This window comes from Oryzias latipes, chromosome 2 (genome assembly GCF_053564925.1).
Source record: "Oryzias latipes strain Hd-rR chromosome 2, Olatipes_Hd-rR_3.1".
Taxonomy (NCBI): domain Eukaryota; kingdom Metazoa; phylum Chordata; class Actinopteri; order Beloniformes; family Adrianichthyidae; genus Oryzias; species Oryzias latipes.
In genome coordinates this window covers 15,217,767-15,239,673 of record NC_136238.1, presented here as the reverse complement: position 1 = coordinate 15,239,673, position 21,907 = coordinate 15,217,767, and the positions used below count along the sequence as shown (strand labels likewise).

Here is a 21,907-nt window from a genome sequence, read left to right as displayed (position 1 = left end):
GTGCCCCATGTCTGCAGTGAGTGTGAACCTACACGTGTTGAAGTAAGGGCTCTGTGGCGACATGGTAAACATCTCACCACCGCCCCCAAAAGTGGGGCTGTTGGCGAATCGTCCCGCCTCATCATCCTCAAACGCCTCACGGTAGCTGTGCATGGGACCCTGTAAAAATGTAATTCCATTACTTTCAAAATATCACAGGGGTAGTTTTTACTTTTTTTACAATTAAACGTCAATCTATACAATTTATTCACATATGAAAGAAATTTGTTGGATATAAGACAGAATTTTTGAAATGTTCAATTTATGATTAGCTTTGATTCAACTGTCTTTTCTGTTTCAATACTAGTTATTATGGGCAGAATACAACTTATTTTTGGGGATCAAACCACTTCCAGTATAAATATATATATTTTTATTTTATGAAAAATAATTTCAAACTCTGACAACAAAAAGTATTGGATGTTTAGAGCAACAGTTGCCATATTGTCATTTTTACTTTGTATACATCGAAATTGTAAGAAGTTTTAAGATCACAGGTCTAAAATGCTTAAAGTCTTTTCACCTCTCTTGGTCTTCCTCCGGGATTAAGAGCCAGATTGTTGGCGAAGTCTGGTGAGTGCGCTGCTGACATATTGTCATGGCTGCTCTGGTACTGGCCCTCACTGGTGGTCCGGCGTCTACCGGTCTCCTGTGTTACCTCTGGGGTCATCCCTCTAGAGCGAACACCTAAAAGCATCCAAAGTATTCACAGTTTCTATGGTTCTTATATGTTCTCTAAAAACTGGTGCATAAAACCACAATCCTAATAATTAAGATGGGATAGTAAGTGAGGTTGGGAGAGAAGGACTGGGTTGTAGGGAAAAGACGGTTAAACAAATTTTTAAAAATGGTTAAAAGTCATGAAGAAAAGAAAACATTAAAGAATGCAGGGAAAAACATAAACTAAAAAGTGAACAAACCAGAGAAGGAATAGGAGCGATGACGGTCACATTGTTGAGGTGTCATGCTTTGGCTGATGCCTCGAATGCGAGCGTTGTACTCTTTTTCCATGGAGGGTAGGTCAGGTGGTGAAAGGAAGGTGGCAGGTGGAGGAGGAGATGGGTAAAAGAGGTGCAGAGTGGGGAGAAATGGCAGGAAGTGATTGCCATAGCCACAGTTTTTACCCAATAGGACAGAAAATATGAGAACACAAAGGAATCGAATGGAAGTGACTTGTAGATGAATGATTTGTGGAAGTTTATTCCGAACCCAGACAGAACATGGAGGCTGAAGCCTCTGAATATTTGGTTGTCCTTACTCTCATTTCAACCCATTAGCTCTGCCATACTTCATTTATAGAGTTCATTTGACTTTAAAACATAACCTAAAGCAATTAGTCAAAGCCTTACCAGCTATGCGGTGAGCGACAAGGCCTTCTAAGTTTAGTGTTTCCTCTTCTGTGTCTTGTTCTTTGGGCAAGGGTGAAGAAGACAAGTCCTTCAGCTGAGGGGTAAGGGCGGGTAGTGGGGAAGAAGAGGTGCTGCACCCTGGGTATGGAGATGACCCTTTCAGATCAGGGGAGTGTGAAACAATGCTGCCTGCATATGAGTTAGTTGGTGCATGCTGGTGGAAGTTAGATGACAAAACACTAGGGTGGTTGTAAGGGGATTGGTGTGTCTGGAGGTAGGGCTCAGGAGTGTGTGTTGGAGTGATGGTTTGCTGTTGGTAGCCAGCGTTTGACCTCTGTGGAAGTGAGTGCGCCGATGAGTCCGTGACTGCACTCTGGTTCGTCACTGTTGACACTCTTCCAGTGGTTCGTAGAGGCTGGTGATATGCGTTGTTGACTGACCCAGCATTCTTGTAGCCATGAATGGCAGACTCTGCTTGGTAAGAGGGTCTGGCTAACGTTTGAGAAAAAGGAACTTGGGAGGAATTAATGATATTCTCCCCAGGCGGTGCACTGTGAGATTTGGACAGATGGGAGTTGATTGGGTCCAGGTCGAGCATCAGCATGTTAAGTGCCTCAATGGACTGCTCAATGTCACGCTGTGAAGCAGAAGTTGGGAAATGGGGCAAGCTGTGGGTAGATTGAAGAGGAGGCCCAAATGGATCATCTGGAAGACTATGTTGGTGCCAGGCGCTCAGACCTCGTTGAACAGCTTCCCGGCTACTGGTGCTCCTCTCAGGAGCCCTGGGCATTAGTTTAGGGTTGGTCTCAGGACTACTGGCTGTTGGATTTCCGAATGACTGTGAACGGTACATCCCAACTCCATTATGGTAGTTGTATTCCCCTTGTGGCGATGATGAGTCCAGCGACCTTTCTTGCATGGTTGTAGGGGTTCGTACTCCATGCACAGGCATCTCTTTCAGCTTTTCCCCAGTAATGTTTCTCTCAAGATATGGACCGTCGTTCTGCCCACTGACAGGAGTCTGGGATTGGTAATAGAGATCACCTGGAGTTGCTTGTCCTTCTAGGGACGAGAGCGTGCCCAAGCTATCCACACTGTTACCTTCCTGGCTATTAGGCAGTTCGTCATCAAGGATATCTGTCTCCCGTTCTCCTGTTGAAGGTGCACCAACTAGCCTGTTGTGGCCCCCGTTGACGTGCACCTGAGCAGGAACAAGGTGCCTGACTCCCCCACCTGGACTAGTGGAGGTAGACAGGTACGCTTGCCTCTGAGTAGGTGCCTCGAGACCGCTCAGAAGCTGATCGAGCTCGCGTTTTTCCTGCGGGCTCAGTATTTGGTGGGTGGTCGGCGGGTTGTTGTGGCTCACGGCACTCTGCAGTGAATGGTTGTGCTCATCTGTACGATCGGTCTTGACAGATGCGGTGGAGTTTCCGGAATCACTGCTTACAGAGAGGGTGTGGTCAACAGCAGGAAGAGATGTGTGGCCCGTCACAGGAAGCGAATGCTCGGTTGTTTGCAGGGAATGGTTGGTCTGTGGCAAGGAGTTCTCTGCATTTGTCAAGGACTTTTCACAGACTGGGAGCCCATTGACAGTGACAACTCCCTCAAGGGAGTCTTTTTTGCGAACCCTGGCATATAAACTTCCATCAAGTGGACCCTGGGTATGAGCAACATCTGAAATTCACAAGGAGACACATGGAAAGGATTAAAACCTTACTTATTTACTGGTTTAAAATAGCAAAATTCTATTTAAACTTATATTAAATTAAATTTTCATTTGACTCTTGCAATCCTGAATTTCCAACTTCTGATTTGGGGTTAGGGCCCAACTACCAATACTTCAACTCTATTAATAGTCAGTTTGCAAGTCATGTTTCATCAGAGGTTTCAGAAGCAAGTGGCCAACCCGAAACAACCATATGGAAATCTTACTGTAGTAATACAACAAAAAGTGTCACACCACTGTTGTCTTTCCTTATGCAAGACACATTTGCAAGGTGATACGCAGCATGTACTCGACCGTGGCTGGCTCTCATGTGTGTGTGGGATGTTCCAAATGGAGCGACCCTCGGGGACAGATGGTGAATCGCTCGGACCGCAGCTATTTAAAAACCCATGTCGACAACAACTTCCAGGCACACAAGCAACAAGAATGAGAGGGGACGACGAGGAAGGAGCTGTAAACACAGCTTGCTCCTGTGGTCTTTCTAAACGTTGTCACATTATGAGAGTACAACTTTTGGGTTTAGAATTACACAATCTCAAGTGACTGAACTCTGCAGTCTAAGCAGAAATGGCTTGTTTTAAGTGTGACAGATCAGGTTAAACTTAAAAGCTTGGTTGCAAATACAACCAGGAACAAAACAAAGACTAACTAATGTTTTTATCTGATATTCATTAAAGAAAACTGCATAAACGTCAACATCAAAGTATCAAACTCCATGGAAACACACTCCTTACCTGTTTTTTAAGTTGATGAAATTAATTTTTATGTTAATCCTAGAGAAAATCCTCGAAACTAAGTACATAACTCCTTGTTTTCATTCACTGGAAGGTAAGAAACTTATGTTATCTCACCCCTTTTTTTGTGTCTTCTCCTAACTCCCTCTGCCTAAACATAAGCTCTTCTCAAGCGGTGGACTACACCAACTGAAACTCTGGGAGGGACTCCCCTACCTCCTCCTCCACCCAGGTTGCCTAGGAAGTAGTGTTATATTTGATAAATTACGACTCCCACTTTTATTTTGAAACCTTTTAAGGGTCATTAAGAATCCATCCATCCATCCATCTTCCTCCTCTTATCCGAAAGAATATATTAATATATTAAAGAATATCCTTTAAAAATACCTCCCTGTGTCCTACAGGCATTTTGTGTTGTTGTTTTTCCAATAGGGTTTTTATTTTCCTTTATCTTTGTCAATTTAGTTGGAGTTAATTTCCACCAACCATTATGGGCTTTGAACTTTAAAAATGAACAGTTTTACACATAAAAGATAGTTTTTAGGTGTTTGGTGGAACTATTTTTTGTTTTTTGTTTTTTTGCTAAAGTTACTTTTTCAGCTGTAGGTTAAAACACAAAGGACAATGCATGACCTGACATTGTGGTTCCAAAACAACCAAAAGAATTCTGAAAATGTATAAAACATATTTTTTTTGGAAACAATTTGATCTAAAACAACACAAGAAAACTTCAATAACATTATATATTGGGGGGGAAAGAGAAAAAATTACAAAATTAGTTGTTTTCAATAAAAAAAGAAATTCAAAAATTAAAATGGATAACATAATCTACCTATCATTTTTAGCATCTTTATTAAGTTGCATTATTAAGTTTTGGCCTAAATGTACATTTTTGTATTAAAGACTCATAAGTGTCAAAATCCACAGAAATCAAATTGAAACTTGTTAGAGATATTTTGCTTGATTGTTTGGCTTATTCTTACATTTTATTTCTTTTTTATTTTGTTGAACCCATAATTTGGTTTGAGAGATTCACAATTAAATAGATCAGATTGTTAGGTTTTTCATTCTTCGGTCCGATTGGATTGGTCAGCTTGTTATTTTTTGGTTTGATTGAATCGTTTGGTTCTTTATTATTCAGGTCAGTTGGATTGTTATGCTTTTTATTTTTCAGTTGTATTGGGTTGTTCAACCTTTTATTTTATTTTTTTATTTTGGGGGGCTAATTCTGCTTTTTTTTTTTTGGTTTGATTGCTTTTCTATCTCTACATTTAGTATTAACATCTAGATAATTGTTCATACCTGATTTCAGTAAATTTTTCTAGCCTCAGGTTATGCTCCCCCACCCCCAAACTATCAATATTACATTGAATTCCTGCAAAATATTTATTTATTTGTAAATTTTGGTAGCACTATGGTCAAAGTGATATTTAAAATCTGTTGCTTTGGACCTTTTCAAAACAATTCTTTTTGCCCCCTGCTGTCCAAAAGCAAGAAATATGTTTTTTTTTTTCTGTAGTAAAGGCCATTTCAACATTACCCCACTAGTGTCAGGAATCAGAGCTCTGTCTCCCTCTCCGGTCACTGGATTATTCACTCACTACATCTCCCATCTGCCTCAGCAGGTAGCCCCCAGATGACGCTCACCTGAATCCTATTGACAATTATACGCCTGAGACTTAAGAAGCGCATCGAGTATTGCTCTGTGAAAAGTATTGTTTGTTCCGTCTTGGCTGCATTACCAAGCATTATTACTCTGACCTGACATTCTGTTTTCCTGATCCTGTTTTGATTTTGTTTGTCTACCGCCTGCTCCGACCCCACCTGATCTGCGACATCCGATGTCTGATATCTAAAACCTCCTATGCTCGTGATTGACTTCTGCCTGCCCGACCCTGCCTTAACTTCATATATATATGTATATCTATATCTATATATATATATATATATATATATATATATATATATATATCTATATATATATATATATATATATATATATATATATATATTTATTGTCCTGTCCAACAGCTGATCAGACAGATGAGAACTGAAGGCCTCTTGTGTGTATTCTACTTTCCCAACATGGGGTTATGAATCTTCTGAAACAAAAAGGTGTATATCTGAATAAACCCCTTTTGTAATTAAGACAAACCTTTATTCTCACTATTTACATTTGGAAAAGTTATTTGTTGGACCAGACGGAAAAAAAGAGGGAAGAAGAGAGAGGGATGTGTGTGTGTGGGGGGGGAATTATAAAGGGGGGGGGGGGGGGTGTAAAAGTAAGTAAGAAGTTTATAATCATTACAGTCAGGTTTAGATGTATAACAAATCTATAATAAATGTATAACAAATGGACTAATAGATGCGTTTGACTCCTGTCAATGTTTCTGGTCAATAAACCTGCTGGACTTAGATCCAGGCATCTGCCTGCCTGTTTGTAACAACCAACAAACGCTTAAATCAACACTACAATGGTGAAAATGAAACATTTCCAGAGAAAAACATTTCTGGCTATATATATATATATATATATATATATATATATATATATATATATATATATATATATATATATACCGTAAATTCCGGACTACAAAGCGCACCCAATTACAAGCCGCACCCACCCATATTCACGTGTTTGACTGCTTATATACATACACAAGCTGCGTCAGAGTACAAGCCGCGCATGTGTTAGCCGATATTGTCATCCTGACAGATCACGCCCAGCACCCCAGAGTGAGTGCAATTTATTAACACATTGTGGGTGGTGCCAGTTTTGCCTCTGGGTCACGTATTTGAGTGTATCGACATCTGTCAAACAGCATGGACCTATATTCTGTTCACAAGTCCCTCAGTTATGGTGTTTTTATTTCATTTTTTTTTTTACTTATTGACAATCTAGGTATCTAACATAAAATTACAAACAGTAACCATATAATCAACATTACATCCCTCAGTTATAATGAGGAAATTTACATCCGCGATTCCACATTTCCCATGAGTCTTAGGGGCTAAAGGCGGGGCCAAAGCCCGGCTCGCCATTCTGTTGTACGTGTTTAAGAATTAGCAAGTAGCAGCAGTGCATGGAGGGGTGAACGGGAAAAGCTCTCCTTCCGCTTGTGTCGCAGCAGCGTTATGGGAGTAACAGGACTGGTTAGAAAACACACCGGTAAAATAAAGCAGCGGCGACTGAAAAGCGCGCGCCTGAGCGCGATACGCGCGCCTCAGTGCGGCGCGTGCGTCAGAATTCAGAAGCCTCTGCACTCCGTGGACGCCTCTGCGCTCCGCTCCCGCCCCGCGCGCTCCTTGTCTCCCCTTCCTATCTACTCCGACACCTCTGGCCAGGGCAGCTTCAAGGAGGAGCACTTCGTCCCCGTTGCGCCGGTGGATGGAGCAAATCGTTTCTGTGAAAAGCAATCGGACTTAATACTGTACGTTTTGTGTATGAGGGGCGGGTGCGTTGTTACGTGTGGGAGCCATCAGACTGCCATCGGCCCCGCAGCTCAATCAGCAGGAGAAGATGTCTCCAGCTCACACGGAGGCTGTGAGTTTTTCAAAGCAAAATTCCGCTTTTACGGTTTCCTTAGAAACCGTAAATGGAGTGTAAATTCACTCCATGCGCTGTTCTCTCCGTCACGCAGCAAACCGGCTTTTCCAAACCCGTTGGTGATGGTGGACTTTTTTACGCTGCTTTTAACGATTGCTTTTAACTTGAAAGCTTCATCATAATGTAGCGGCGATCACGTGCACGTTGGGTCTAATGGCCCCAAAGGATTCTGGGATGCGGCCGGGCATGCGTGTTTCGTTTTGTTGAACCATGACTGAAGTGTCTAAGACCTGAAGTCAAGTCCATGCTGTTTGGCTGCTAAGAGGTGTGTTGAATAAAAATGCCTCGTGCTTGGTGTTAGATAGAGAATTCAAACTATTCACTGAGTTCGAAAGTACGTACATGGCGGCCGCCAATTATATCCATAAATTAGCCGCGTCACTGAATAAGCCGCAAGGCTGTAAGCGCAGGAAAAAAGTAGCGGCTTGTAGTCCGGAAATTACGGTGTATATATATATATATATATATATATATATATATATATATATATATATATATGTCATTTATCCTTTTAAATAAAAAGTAACTGTAATGATGGTGCACACAGTGAAGCAATGCTGTTGTATTGTAGTTCTTAAATTGACTTTTGATTTGCTGCATTTATTTAGCACTCCCGTAGAAAAATGTACATGAACGTTTTCGTGTATGAGCTCACCGAGAGGTCTACACCTTTGAGATTTCCTGTGGGCTGCCAAATGGGTTTGTCCATTTCCACTTGTGAGGGCAGGTGTGACTAAGATTTAAAGAAGCATTCAAATCAGCAATGCTGCAGCCTGCTATTACAGCTAATGACCCAGATTACGAGTGACATAAACACGCAGGCCTCCGTATGAATAGCGTGAATGACTATGTGGTGTAGTCACCAAATAGCTGCAGCAGATTTAGACCTGTTGGCTCAGCGAACGCACATCGCTAACATGGTTTCTGAGGATTTCAGCAGGACGTCCTCTACTTTAAGGCACACTGCTTCGTACAATGTTTAGTAACACCAAAAACAAACGCCCTTTCTCATTTTGGTCCCTCTGGTGCTTTCCTTTATTGTGAGAGCGCCAGAGGCCGCTTGCACATAAACGCCACACCTGCCTTTAAACTGTTCTCTCTCAAGAGTTCCACTCGAGTGTCTCGTTGCTGCATCGCCGATCTAAAGGCAATTAAAAAGCCATTAAAAGACCTGCGGCCAGTGGTTTATTATAAATAGACAAGGTGTTATGAACGCTGTTATTGCTGTATCAAATGGACCGGCTGGGACGCAGATTAAATGCATAGTTAGTACACTGGAGATGAAGAAGCGGGGTGATTGATGCGGCCCATTTGTCAGCATAACCACAAAAGAATGCCATTGTATATCGTTAGAAGACCATCTGATACTGGTAAAGAGTGCGTCATTGTCTAAAGGTTTCTGTCATGATTTGAACTTGTCTTGTTTTTGGTCCTTGTTCTGTCTTGTTTCTGTTTCCTGTTTTATTTTGAAAGTCTCCTGTCTTGTCTGTTTTCTTGAGTTTTACTTCCTTTGGTCCCCATCTGCCCTGATCGTGTCCACCTGTGTCTTGTCTGCCCTGTCTGTATATAAGTCTGGTCTCTGCCTTCCTCCAGTGTTGGTCCATTAGTTATTCCTGTCCTGGTTGTCCTTGTCATGCCATGTTCCTCGTTTCTTGTTCCACGCCACAGTGAGTTTTGTTTAGTTTTGTCATCCTGCTCTGCAGCGCCTTTTATGAGGGGCCGTATAAGACATTATTTATTCTGAACCATTCACATTCATATATTCTTGCTCTCACAGTCATATATACTCTCTTTCGCATACATATATTCTCTTACGCATCCATATATTCTCTCTCTCACATTCATACATTCTTGCTCTCACAGTCATATATACTCTCTTTCGCATACATATATTCTCTTACGCATCCATATATTCTCTCTCTCACATTCATACATTCTTGCTCTCACAGTCATATATACTCTCTTTCGCATACATATATTCTCACTTGCACATCCATATATTCTCTCTCTCGCATGCATATATATTCTCTTACGCATTCATATATTCTCACTTGCACATCCATATATTCTCTCTCTCGCATGCATATATATTACTTTACACATACATACATTCTCACTCTCATTGTCACTCTTAAAAAAGAATGTATGTATGTGAAAGACAAGTATATATGAACGTGTGAGGAAGAGTTTATATGTGTGTGTGAGAGAGGAGTACGCATGAAACGGAAGTTACTTTGCATGAAAAGGAAGGCACTTTGAATTAAAAGGAAGGCACTTTGAATGAAACGGAAGGCAGATGATTTCTCGTGCTCTGATTGGACGAGAGGCCGCCACCTCCCATTTTGAACAGACGCTAACACGCACCAATAAGAAGGCCATCGGAACCTTAAGAAATATTTTATCTTCACCTCAAGTGGTCACAAATCTGTCTGCATCTCTAGAGACACAAAGGAATGTCTCAAATACCAATAATGGTAATAGAAGTGCCACCGAAACAGAAAATCCGTATCCACCTTATTCCTAGCCCCCATGAGCCTTTGCGTGAATTATGGGCGACACTTCCTGTAGACGCTGGAACACGCATTTACATTAAAACAAATTCCTCTTGTTTTCGATCCATAACTACATATAAATGTGGGAAAACCAGCTGTCATTTCTTAAAAAAGGCAACGGTGAGGTGGAGATGAAATATTTGTTAAGGTTCCGATGGCTGCAGGACCCCCGTGGCTACTTCTTGCCGGTTCGTTTTTTTAAAAAAATAAACTTTATTAACAATATCTTGCACATACAAAATACCAAACACAAAACTCCACTGTGTGCAAAATACAATCTTCACGTTCGCCATGAGAATGAACAAAAAAACATAATGATAACCATGTAAAACAGGTTATGCAAAAAGAAAACAAAAATAATAAGGCAAAGGAATCTGTTAAAGTTTCAGGAGAGACCATGTTTCAACTGTTCTGACAGCTTTTTTGTTAGTGGAAGATTTAATACTGTTCACATACAAAACCATTTCTTTCTGAAAAACATAAAACACGGTTTTTTTGTTGGCATATTTACACTTGTGTATAAAGTATTTAGCCATAATTATAAGTAAATTAACTATATTTTTTCTGCATTAAGTCTTTCTTGTGTAAAATATCCAAAAATAATATGCTCGTAAAATAATCTATAATCTTCACATAGATGAGTTCTTATAAAATGTATCACATCTTTCCAAAATAGTTGAGTGAAAGAGCAAAACCAAAAAAGATGAGGCACAGTTTCTGGTGAGGAATGACAGAATGAACAGTTTATGTCCAGATCTTTTTTAAACTTAGTAAAGAAATGTTTCACTGGATAAAATTTGTGAAGAATTTTGAAAGAAATTTCTCTGATTTTATTGGTGATGAAATACTTTTGTGGCAGGGTCCAAACCTTTTCCCACTGAATTCTACATCCAAAGCTGTTCCAGTATGAGATAACATACGGTTTTGTGGCAATCTCATTTTGAAACAGAGAACAGATACTTTGATTATTCCTGCTAGCTGAAAAACATACCTTTCCACAACACAAGTCTGTTAATTTGGGATTTCTTGCTTGTTCATGTTAGCGTCTGCACTGTAATCCCTAGCGAGTTGACTGAACTTAAAAATTATTTTGTAACAGATTACGCAACAGTTAAGTTATATTATTAAAACTTTTAAGTTAACATTTATTAAAATTCATATTGTCAGTTGGCTTACATTTGTATTATTTCATATAAAAAATATTAAGATTCCTCAACTTATAAAAGAGAGATTATTTACTTAAAGTTTTTAATATTTTCCAACTAAAAAACGCTTTAACTAACTATATTTTTATATTACTCAACTCATAAAATATGTAAAATTCACTCAAATGCTTTATAAATTCTTTAACTCATTAAATGTGTAGCATTGAAAATATTTAAAATTCTTCAGCTTAAAATGTATTCTAAACAGAGATATTGATACTGCCCCACTACATTTTAAAGGCTAACATTGATAAAAACCAACAAACGTGAAGGCCACACAATAGTGATTGCTTAATACACTCTTTTTAATTGCTCTTTAAAAAAAAGCACAAATATTAAGAGGATGAAGAAACAATAAGTGCAATAAAACGGCATTATAAGAGTGCCACACAACATATTGACAAAAAGAGTTGGTTTTGTATTTTACGGCAGAAAAAGCAAATGATCACAACAAAACACATTAGTTACATAACACTTAAACCAACAAATAGTCCATTCTGGAAGACTCACTCAACGAAACATTCTTCAGCGTCAATAAATGTCCTTTCAGTGGTTTGCTGTCCTCAAGGCTCAAGACAGCATTCTGAATAAATATGAAGGCAAGTTCAAGTTTTTTGGGGTGCTGTAGGTCCAGAGCATAGATGTCCCCGAAGAGTTAGAAGAGATTAGTCAGCCAGATCTGTGGGACCACTGACGGCAGCATCAGGAGCGTCACCACGACAACTGAGAAGATACCCACAGCAGTGTCTGTGAGGTCTGGTATTCTGGAAAATACAAAACAAAAAACACAGATGAGTTCAGACCCTCAAAGATATTCATCACACTAATGTCCAAAACTGACATTCCTGCCATCTGTCAATGGGAATCTTTCATGCTAACATTCTGTTAGCTTTTAATCAACTGGCTATGATGTTTTAAGGACCAACTCCAATTAAAATTGTGTTTTTAAAAAGTTCTTTAGCATTTTTCTGAAGGAGGACATTTATAAAATAATTTAAGACTAAAGCTTCATTTTTCTTTATTCAAATAATGATGGATCAGGAGCAGAAAAGGTAAACGAAACTCCACTCCTTCCAATCAGGAGTCCCTGATGTTCGCCTTTCATCTTCCGTCTCAGTTTTAAAACCATTTAAAACTATCACTCAGTTTACAAACTACAAACAATTGCCCTATTTATTATGTCACTCAATAAAAACTCAATCAATATTAAAGGATTAGTGAAAACCATTGACAGGGAGTCGTGTGCACTTACTGTACAGGTCTTGAAGAAGTTGGAGGCATCTTCATGCAGATAAACAGGAAGTGCATGGAGGACAAGTGCCCGTCTCATGTTCACGTCACGTTGGTCCTAAAAGAATAAAAAGAAATATCCATTACCTTTGAAGCAAATGCAGAGCAAACACTTCCAATATTTACTTAAGGAACTTTAAGAAATAATAAAATGATACCTTTTCTAGATGTCTATTTCTAGTAAGAGGACAATACAGTGTTTATGTCATGATCCACTTCAGGTCAAAGACCCAAAGTCATTTGAAGGCAAGTTACACCTTGGCTTCTTACAGCTGTTTACAAATGATTGTTATCTGTTTTTGAATTATGCACATTAGAAATTCACCTGGAGGTCATAAATCCTAACCAAGCTGGCCAGTTCCTGTCTGTTTTGGTGGACTTGGTCTCAGAAAAGGGCAGCTTTAAGTTACACAAACATGTAAAAACTGCACAATTTCCTCTGGCTGCATCTACTCTACATAAATCCATTTCAGATCTTGACAGATGAGTTTTCATGGTTTCAAATGATGGAATGGTGCTAATGCAACATCATTTTATTATTGTAATATACTGTCATAAAGACATGACAATATTCCAAAGTGTCTCCACATACATGGCAGTGGAAACACTTTGGAATATTGGCTATGTAGTACTGGAGTATTATATGTAGTACTGCATAGTGCCAAAGTAACAGAACACAACATGCACCTCCATTCCATTGTGCCACCTTCAGCCTGCAATCTAAATATGTTTAGTTAAATTGTAAATAATTTCAGCTCTATTTAGACCTTTGGCTAGTTAAAATGTGCATAAATGTTTCCATGCTGCCGTATAAATCTAATAATGGTAATAGTTCAGGATGAATGCATTAAATAAGTATAAAACTCACCCACTGACAGGTCTTTTCTGGTGAAATGGTGACTTTCTGGTGAACTTTCTGAAGTTCAGTATCTGAAAAAGTCCAAAAGAGATTTTTCAATGTTAAAAAATGTTTCAATTATATTCTGATCAAAAAACATTTATTGCACTACACAACCTATTGCATTTTTTGTTTTTTTAAAATAGCTCTAGACAAATAACTGAGACAAGTTACCTGGCTGGCCTTGGCGTCTACCTGGAGGTGAAACACTGAACACTCTGTAGTTCGGTACCTGAACACAACACGAGCACGTTGATTAATTTATTTTTACAAAAACCTTTTTTATAACGGAGATCAGTGATTTATAAAAGCTTAAAGCTGCATTCAAAACCCAATGCTTCCATGTAGCAACCAGGCTTAAAACTGTTGGCGGTAGCTCCTCCTACACAACCGTTAGAGGCTTTGAGTGACATTTTTGGACAAATGTCCAACAGCAAACTTTAGCCACAGACAGAGGCCTCCAACGCGAATTTCACACGCGGATCACGTTTAGTGTGATTGCAGCATAACAGATCATTTCTACCTCTGAAAAAAAAAAAAAAACCTCATCACTGTCGTAACTTACGGGCAGAAATGCATTTTGGGTTTGGCTCGCCATACGTCTGCTATGACAAACTAATCATGTATACATTTCCACATTAATCTCTAAAACAATCATAACACACATATGTTTAAACAACAGTAAACCACATTTACGGTAGTATAAGAGCATTTTTAAAGCATTCATTCATAAACCATGAACGATACTTACCAAATAAAATCAGGGCTGAAGACAAGACGGCACCATCAGCGATGAGGCGGATGAAAAAAAAACCCGAGGTTGGGGCGTCTTGAAGCGGGACGAAATCGCAACGCTTTGCAGAAAAATAAAATGCTCGACTTTCAATTTCAAACGTCGCATACTCGCATTCGGCAAATCCAACATGGCCACCTGAGCTAACGTAGAGAAAACGAAAGACCCTCCCACCAGTACGTGATGACGTCGTGACGCTACTTCAGGGATCTTAAAATTTTTGAGTGCTAGATACAAATAAGCTTTAAAATATTTAGCACTGTTAAGTTAAATTTGAAAAAATCTTGATAGAGCTTAATACTTTATAGTTGAATCAACTACAAAATGACATTTAAGTTGTGTAACCTTAATAGTTATGAGTCAGTACAAGTGATAGGGTTTAGAGCAGGGTTCACCAACCTTTTTGAGACCGAGGGCTATTTCATGGGCACCAAGTGGTATGAAGGGCGCCACTAAAAACCTCCTAGCCCCCCCCCCCCCCCCCCCAAAAAAAAACAAAACAAAAAAACAACACAATTTGAGGACTTCCTTTTGTGTGCCCTATTTTTATTTGCTCATTTTACACACAAAAACATGCATGAATTTTCTAGACTCGTATTACAGGGGGGGTCAAACTCAGTTGCAGAGGGAGCCTAATTTCAAAACAGACTTTAGGTTGCAGCCGAACAAGATAAATATTTATTGAACACACTAAAGCTAAACTTTTAAACCTTTAAAACTTTAACTTAATTTTAACTTTTTAAACATAAATGTAAATAAAAACAGACAGGAATATTAATCCTCACATTAATGGATTACTCAACCCCCTCAACCTATTCTCAAAATCTTTACATTACATGAATCATAAGAATGTCCAGAAATTGTGTACTTTATTTGATCTATTTAAACTTTTGTAATAGACCCTTACTTTTAGTGATTATTTTTTAAGTTATATTTGTTTACATATTTGGGTTTTCTTTGTCTACCTTTATCTCAGAATTGATATTGTTGTCATTGACAGACATGCCGTGGTTGTTTGTTGAATATTTGCTTGAATAAAAAAAAAAAAAGATTTTTTTTTGGGTGCATTCCCTGCGGGCGCCACAAGGGGTGCTCGCGGGCGCACTGGCGCCCGCGGGCACAGGGTTGGTGACCCCTGGTTTAGAGTGTGTTCAAAATGGGAGGTGGCGGCCTCTCGTCCAATCAGAGCACGAGAAATCATCTGCCTTCCGTTTCATTCAAAGTGCCTTCATTTTCATGCAAAGTAACTTCCGTTTCATGCATACTCCTCTCTCACACACACATATAAACTCTTCCTCACACGTTCATATATACTTGTCTTTCACATACATACATTCTTTTTTAAGAGTGACAATGAGAGTGAGAATGTATGTATGTGTAAAGTAATATATATGCATGCGAGAGAGAGAATATATGGATGTGCAAGTGAGAATATATGTATGCGAAAGAGAGTATATATGACTGTGAGAGCAAGAATGTATGAATGTGAGAGAGAGAATATATGGATGCGTAAGAGAATATATGTATGCGAAAGAGAGTATATATGACTGTGAGAGCAAGAATGTATGAATGTGAATGGTTCAGAATAAATAATGTCTTATACGGCCCCTCATAGCCTTTTGTTTGTTCATTAAACCCTCTAGACTCTGATCCTCATGCCTCCACCTCTGCGTCTGGGTCCAACCGGCTCTCGAGCCACCCTGCACCATGACAGTTTCCTTTCATTTGCTGTATGAGGAATATTTTGATGTTTGTACTCAAACACTTTACATACCAAAGCTAGCTACAAACATTTTAGGTCAATAAGGTGATAATCTTGTCAAAATTTGTAACTTCAAACATCTTTTGAAACAGTAATCCTGGTCTAAGATATCAGTGTTACTTTTCCATGGACATTTTTGCTTTCTTTGTCTCAACCTAGAGTCTGTTAGTCTTGTTCGTTGTTGGCATTTTTGCTGCTCCAGTCATGTTAGGTTGGGGTTGTGAGGGGCAGTAAGCTAGCAGGAGAGAGTGGGATGATGGGAAATGAGTGCAGGCTAACTCGGGGCCAACAGTCCCACCCACAAGTCAAAGGGTGAATTTGTGAGGATTACCTGCCGCTCTGCAGAAACAATGTCCAATAGAAAAAAAAACACTTTTTGTGATTTTGCCTAAAAATTGCATCATAAATGAATAAAAACGGGCTGTAAAAATAAAGTAATTGATTGATGTATTGATTGGTAATTTCCATTTTTGTCAGAACATGAGATACTAGATCGAAAATACAAAATACTATCATACTTTACGACTAGTGATATCGGCTTTTCCCCACAGATTGTTGCAATAATGATGGCAATATATGTATTTTTTAGCCACTTCTATAGCTTATATCTTCTATGGTTATTTTTAGCCCTCATGACAGCTGTAATGAAGGCACATTTTTAGCAAAATTATTATTGTTTCAGATTTTACATCGAAAGATGGAATCAACCAATGATCATTCTTTATTTGGTCTTTAATAGTCATTGTGAACACCAATTAGCGTATCTTGTGGACCAAGAGGTGCACTTCAAATCTTTCAACAGTCTTCCGGTGCCCCTTATATAAAGGTCTGGTTGTGTTCTTTGGCACACGGCGCTCAAGAATCTGTCAAAGTGCCTAAGTACGACTTTGATAAGCTATGAACAGATGCCTTGGGATGTGCTTAAACATAATGAACTTTAAAAAGTTATTATTTTTTTAGTATTTTATGTGTTACAACTAAACCGAGGCTGTCTGAATTCCCACCCTAATCCCTAACTACAAAAAACAATGTAGTGCTGGACCATCTAGACCCTGGATTTTAAAAGCAATTTGATTACCCCCCCCCCCTTCTTCAATCGCCTTACTACCCCCCCCCCCCCCCGTCTAACATCCCTCTCTCTTCTTCCCTCCTTTCCTTATCCGTCCAGTCCAACACAAAAATGTTTCAGACATGATTAAAATGAATAAAGTTTGACCAAGATTACAAAAGGGGTTTATTCAGACAAACCTCTGGTTTGTCAGAAGATTCATAACCCCATGTTGTAAAAGTAAAATCTGTCTAACACAAGAGGATTTCAGCTCTTATCTGTTTGCTCAGCAGTTGGACAGGACAATTAAAAAAAAAAAAAAAAAAGCAATTTGGACGCCATGCTCCCTACTTCTTTTTTTTAAACGGTGAATATGACGCCATTGATTTCACATAGTGAAAATCAAATTGATATGAGCGTTTTGCGACGACCGTTTCTGAATCCACCATCTTCTGAAGACAAAAACGTTGATATTTTATTTTAAAAAAATACATTTAAGTAAATTTTTTTGGCAAAAATTATTCCAACGCAATGCATTGTGGTCTGTATTCGATGCACACTGGTTTTTCGCAGAGACTTCTGGGAAATGTCTAGCTAATTGAATCCAGTTTATGAAAACTCAATTTATGCTGATAGAATATTGGTTTTGAGTATCTGCGTGGAGACAGAAACACTATTAAACTTTAGATGCAAGAAAAAAACAACAACTACCATGTACAGTGGAACTCAAACCCTTTATGGACCATGACGTAAAATTGTGTATTTGTCGAACTGAGTGTAGGATTTCGTGGTCACTCACTAATCCATCAATACTCAAGTCAGTTATTTAAGGACGGAAAGAAACTGAGTGTTGGTGTGTTGGTGTGTGAGTTATCTGGAATATGATAAACCCAGATGAGCCAAGATACACAATGGTGGCCTTTAAGTAACACCGAATGGTTGACAAAGGGGTTGTCAAAATCTACCATTCACCACAAGAAAATGTCCTTTAAAGACAAAGTAAATCTTTCTTCACTGGGTGTTTTAAACATTATTGCTTCCTTTATAATCTAAGTCAACTGAAGGACAGAGACGAGACATAGCAGGAGAAACAAAACTACTGAAATTGATTTAGTCTAGATATAAGAAAAAGAAATGACTGGTTTTTCCAGCCAACAAATGCTTCATTTAAATTGTGTAAGTGTACAAAAAGAGTGATTCCAGTTGTGAAAAGGTGTCTAGGATATCAGTAACTGGCTGACAAAAAAACCGCCATGGGTTTATATTTGCCTCGTCTGCCTCTCGGTCTGTCTGTCAGTGTCCAGCTGTCCCGGTTCTAGGTGACGTGATGGGATCGGAGCAGCGTCAGTCTCCTCAGATTGTTTTCAGGATGATGTCACCCACCCGTTCGTCTGTGGTGTAAGCGACCGCCATAAAACTATCTGGCTCGCTTTCAGTTATTTGGCCGTCCAGACACATCCGATTCATGTCAACGTCCTCGTTTTTGCGTGGTGGATCTTGTGGCGGGTGCGGGACAGGTTTTACTGTGCAGGGTTGAAGGTTTGCACATGAACACGGACTAAAAGGAGACTAAGTGGATCACGTCACGGTGTCTGGCTGACAACGCTGTCTCTGCACGACCCAGCGTCTACTGACTGACAGGAGGGATTATTTTCCATCCATCCGTCCATCTTTCACCTACAAGGATCAGTGGCTGTCATAACATTACATCTGCCTGCTGTCTACCTAGATGTCAGTCTGTCATCTGTGGCTCTCTGGGAGCTTTGGCATTCCATATTTACCTCAGATAAAGAAACTTAAAGGCCTCTTTAGGGTCAGTGCTTCAGCACATGTCTAAAAACCAACCGCAAAAGTGATTTGGGACACTTCCTGCCAGCATGTGAGAGCTTTTTATCTAAATAAGTTTATAAAAATGATCTATGGTTTACTTATAAAGTATTTCTCAGATGCAGCGTATCAGTGTTGACATTTCGAAATGTTAGTTTTGACACTTTTGATTCAATTAAAATGCAGAGAAACTGACAAAGATCCTGCAACTTTTTGAAAGAATGTTGTGTATCATGATGAAAAATCAAAGCTGCAATGATAAAAAAATCAAATCTATTTAATTGATTTGCTTGATGGATCGAGTTATTGATTGCTTGAATGATTTGTTATTTTTTATTGGTTCTTTTTAACAGACATTTTTTTTATTAAAAAAAAATCACAATTTTGAAACTAATTGATAAAGCTATATTGGAATTTGATTTTACTAAGCAACTATTCCAATTTGAAGTCTTGTGCAAAGAATAAAAGAAAGACCAATTTATTTCACATACTTACTGAATCTTTAATACAAGTATAAAATTACACTAAAAAAACATGTTTAATATTTTAAAGACCGGTTCTGAAGAAAATTTAATGGAACCATCTGAAACAACCACAACAATGTCCAAAACAAAAAAAAGAAAAAGCTTTTACGACCCATTCTGATAAAAAAAAAACATTTTAGTGTTTAAAACATGATCTTGTGTGATTTTTCTGATAAATAGTGACATATATAAAAATGAAGCTTAACAAAATTAAGCTTAAAATTGTATTTCAGAGACTTTCTTTATTTAAATCATTGTGAATCTTGAGCAAAAAAAAGATCGTATTTACTACGTACAAAACCAGTAGATGGGCCACACGTTCCTTGTTCCTTGGCCTAGCAAACTGAAATCTGCCTGGCTGGATAGCTTCAGTATTGCTCAACGTGTTTTTTGCACCTGGTTTGTTGCATGTTAAATTGTGGTTGTAAGGGGCAGTAAGTAAGCGAGCAGGAGTGTGCGTAAACAGAGAGCTCTCAGTAACTGGGAGGGTAAAGGGGGGGCAGGTTCGCTCCACACCAACAGTCCAACTCATAACCCAGAGGCGAATTTCTAATGAACTACTGCTGCTCTGCAGAAACAATCTCCTAAAAAAATGAGAATTTTGTTTTATTTTGGCTAAAATAAGCAAAGTTATAAGTAAAAGATCACTTGAAATAGTTCAAAAGATGATCATAGTGGGTCTTTATTAGTTCAGAATCTTAAAAGAAAAGGTCTTTTATTGATATGTTAAAAAAAAAGAAACACTTTTACAATTGAAGGTATTTCTTTTTTTTTTTCTTGGTAAAGTATTTTTATCAAATAGAGGTTTAAATAACATTATGTACTGCCTTAGGCTCAGAGCAGGACACAATTCCACACTTATTTTCTTCTTCCCAACCTTTTACTTTATTTTCTAGAAACGTACAAAAGGGCGACATATTAGGAAATCAAAAGGAAATATTGCAAATATTTGAATTCCCTTGATAAACACTGTTGTGTGTGGATTGGCAGCAGGTGAACCCATCAATCGCCCTACACCTGTCCGGGAGAAGCTATTTCCACCCATAGGAATGCATTTTTGAACCTTGAAGTGTTTCTTTTTCCTTCTAAAAATGTTCAGCTCATTGCCTCACAGGTTTAAACGCCAGTAAGGGTGTCATTGACTCTTGGAAATTTGAATAAATACATTTTAAAAAATGGTCCAAAAGTGTTTGGAGACAAGTTGGCGGGCATTGAGAATAGGAGGGTTCTCAGCGGGGGGAACCAGGAGTGGGATTTAAACCTGCTGCTGCAGCTCACTGTGCTGTCAGCACTGGAAGCATCATGCAGCACACACACACACACACACACACACACACACACACACACACACACACACACACACACACACACACACACACACACAGCATTTCTGCAACATTATTTTACATGTACAGCCTTGCGTCGTCACCTAAACTTGCAATGTGGTCGGGCCGGACCACAAGAGGCCCCATTTCCCTTCACCGCACGAAGTCGGGCCGCGGCGTGCATGCCGTCCCAGCTTGCATGAAGTTACCAATCAATCCCCCCTCCTCAATAGTTTTGGTGAACCCAAATTGCAGCCCGCTCGTAAAATGTTCCACACACAAACTGCTTGCCCCGTGACTCATTTGGTACTATACCGGCGCCAGGCACGCAGGATGCACGGCCATTGGCATGGAAACGGCTAAAACAGACAAACAGACTCTAGCTTGTGTCAAAAAATCTACAGAAACGTCTCAATGTATTTGCTTCAAATGGTAGTTGATGGTCCCTAAAAAACTGCAACAAGTAGAAGCTTAAAAAAGTTAACCTCACCCGTCAGGTAACTTTAGTCGTCCTTTGTCTTCTGGCCGTTCCTTCATTCATTAATCTCTCAGCACATTTTGACTTTTCAAATGAAATAGAAGCTCAAGCTATCTGGTCTTTTTCTTTCAGTGTCAGCCTCGGGAAGAGCCTGTTCGGTTGCTGCCAGCCTCTCTCCGTCTGTCTCCCTGCAGCTATTCCAGACATGTTTGAGGGCTCGGCCCTGGCCAAATATGGGAGGAGGGCGGCAAACAAGGAGGGAAGACAGCCTGTGCTGTTAGTGCTGCTCTACTGTACAGAAAGCTTAACACATTGAGGAAAAAAAAAAGGTTTCGCTATGAGCTTTTATGCATGCTACTCTTTCCAAGATACAATTAGGAGAGATGATCAATCTGGTTGTAGATCAATTTATTGGTTTATATCCCAAAACCTTTGGGAAGGAAGTGACACAACAACAGGAAAGGTCACAAGTTGGCGTTGTTTAGTCATGAACGACAGGTTTTAAGCATTAATTGTATATAGGAATTGGGCTGAGTGACCCCACCCCCCTCGCGTTCCAAACAGGAAGTAACCTGCTAACTCGAAGAAGCCAATAGGCTTCCATTGAGACATAAATGGCGTTTACGCAGTCGTTAAAATAGTCAGAAAAAACATTCTTGTCTGCTACCAATTTAAACATGTTCTTGCTATTAATACATATTTTCATATTTTTCTATCACAAGTTATTCAAGTTATAAACTGACCCTT

At 39.2% G+C, this 21,907-nt stretch overlaps 1 protein-coding gene and 1 long non-coding RNA gene across 23 annotated transcripts in view; both read right to left on the bottom strand.

The window, feature by feature from the left end:
• tns1a (tensin 1a) overlaps positions 1–21,907 on the bottom strand; it is a 119,984-nt gene that overhangs the window by 9,801 nt on the left and 88,276 nt on the right. For 10 of the 22 annotated variants that reach the window (XM_023964938.2, XM_078933346.1, XM_078933339.1 and 7 more), the window contains 3 exons: positions 1,389–3,062; positions 563–726; positions 33–159 (listed from right to left, as the gene is read on the bottom strand). In XM_023964938.2, coding sequence (XP_023820706.1) covers positions 33–159; positions 563–726; positions 1,389–3,062 — 1,965 coding nt within the window. Of the gene's footprint in view, positions 1–32; positions 160–562; positions 727–959; positions 1,041–1,388; positions 3,063–21,907 lie in introns of all 22 variants that reach the window. The other 12 variants (XM_078933322.1, XM_023964928.2, XM_023964926.2 and 9 more) reach the window with 3 other exon arrangements.
• On the bottom strand, positions 11,839–14,309 carry LOC144984545 (uncharacterized). Its single transcript, XR_013648333.1, has 5 exons — positions 14,155–14,309; positions 13,578–13,635; positions 13,374–13,435; positions 12,468–12,563; positions 11,839–11,979 (listed from the first exon to the last, which is right to left on the bottom strand). It is a non-coding gene; the product is annotated as an uncharacterized LOC144984545 (long non-coding RNA).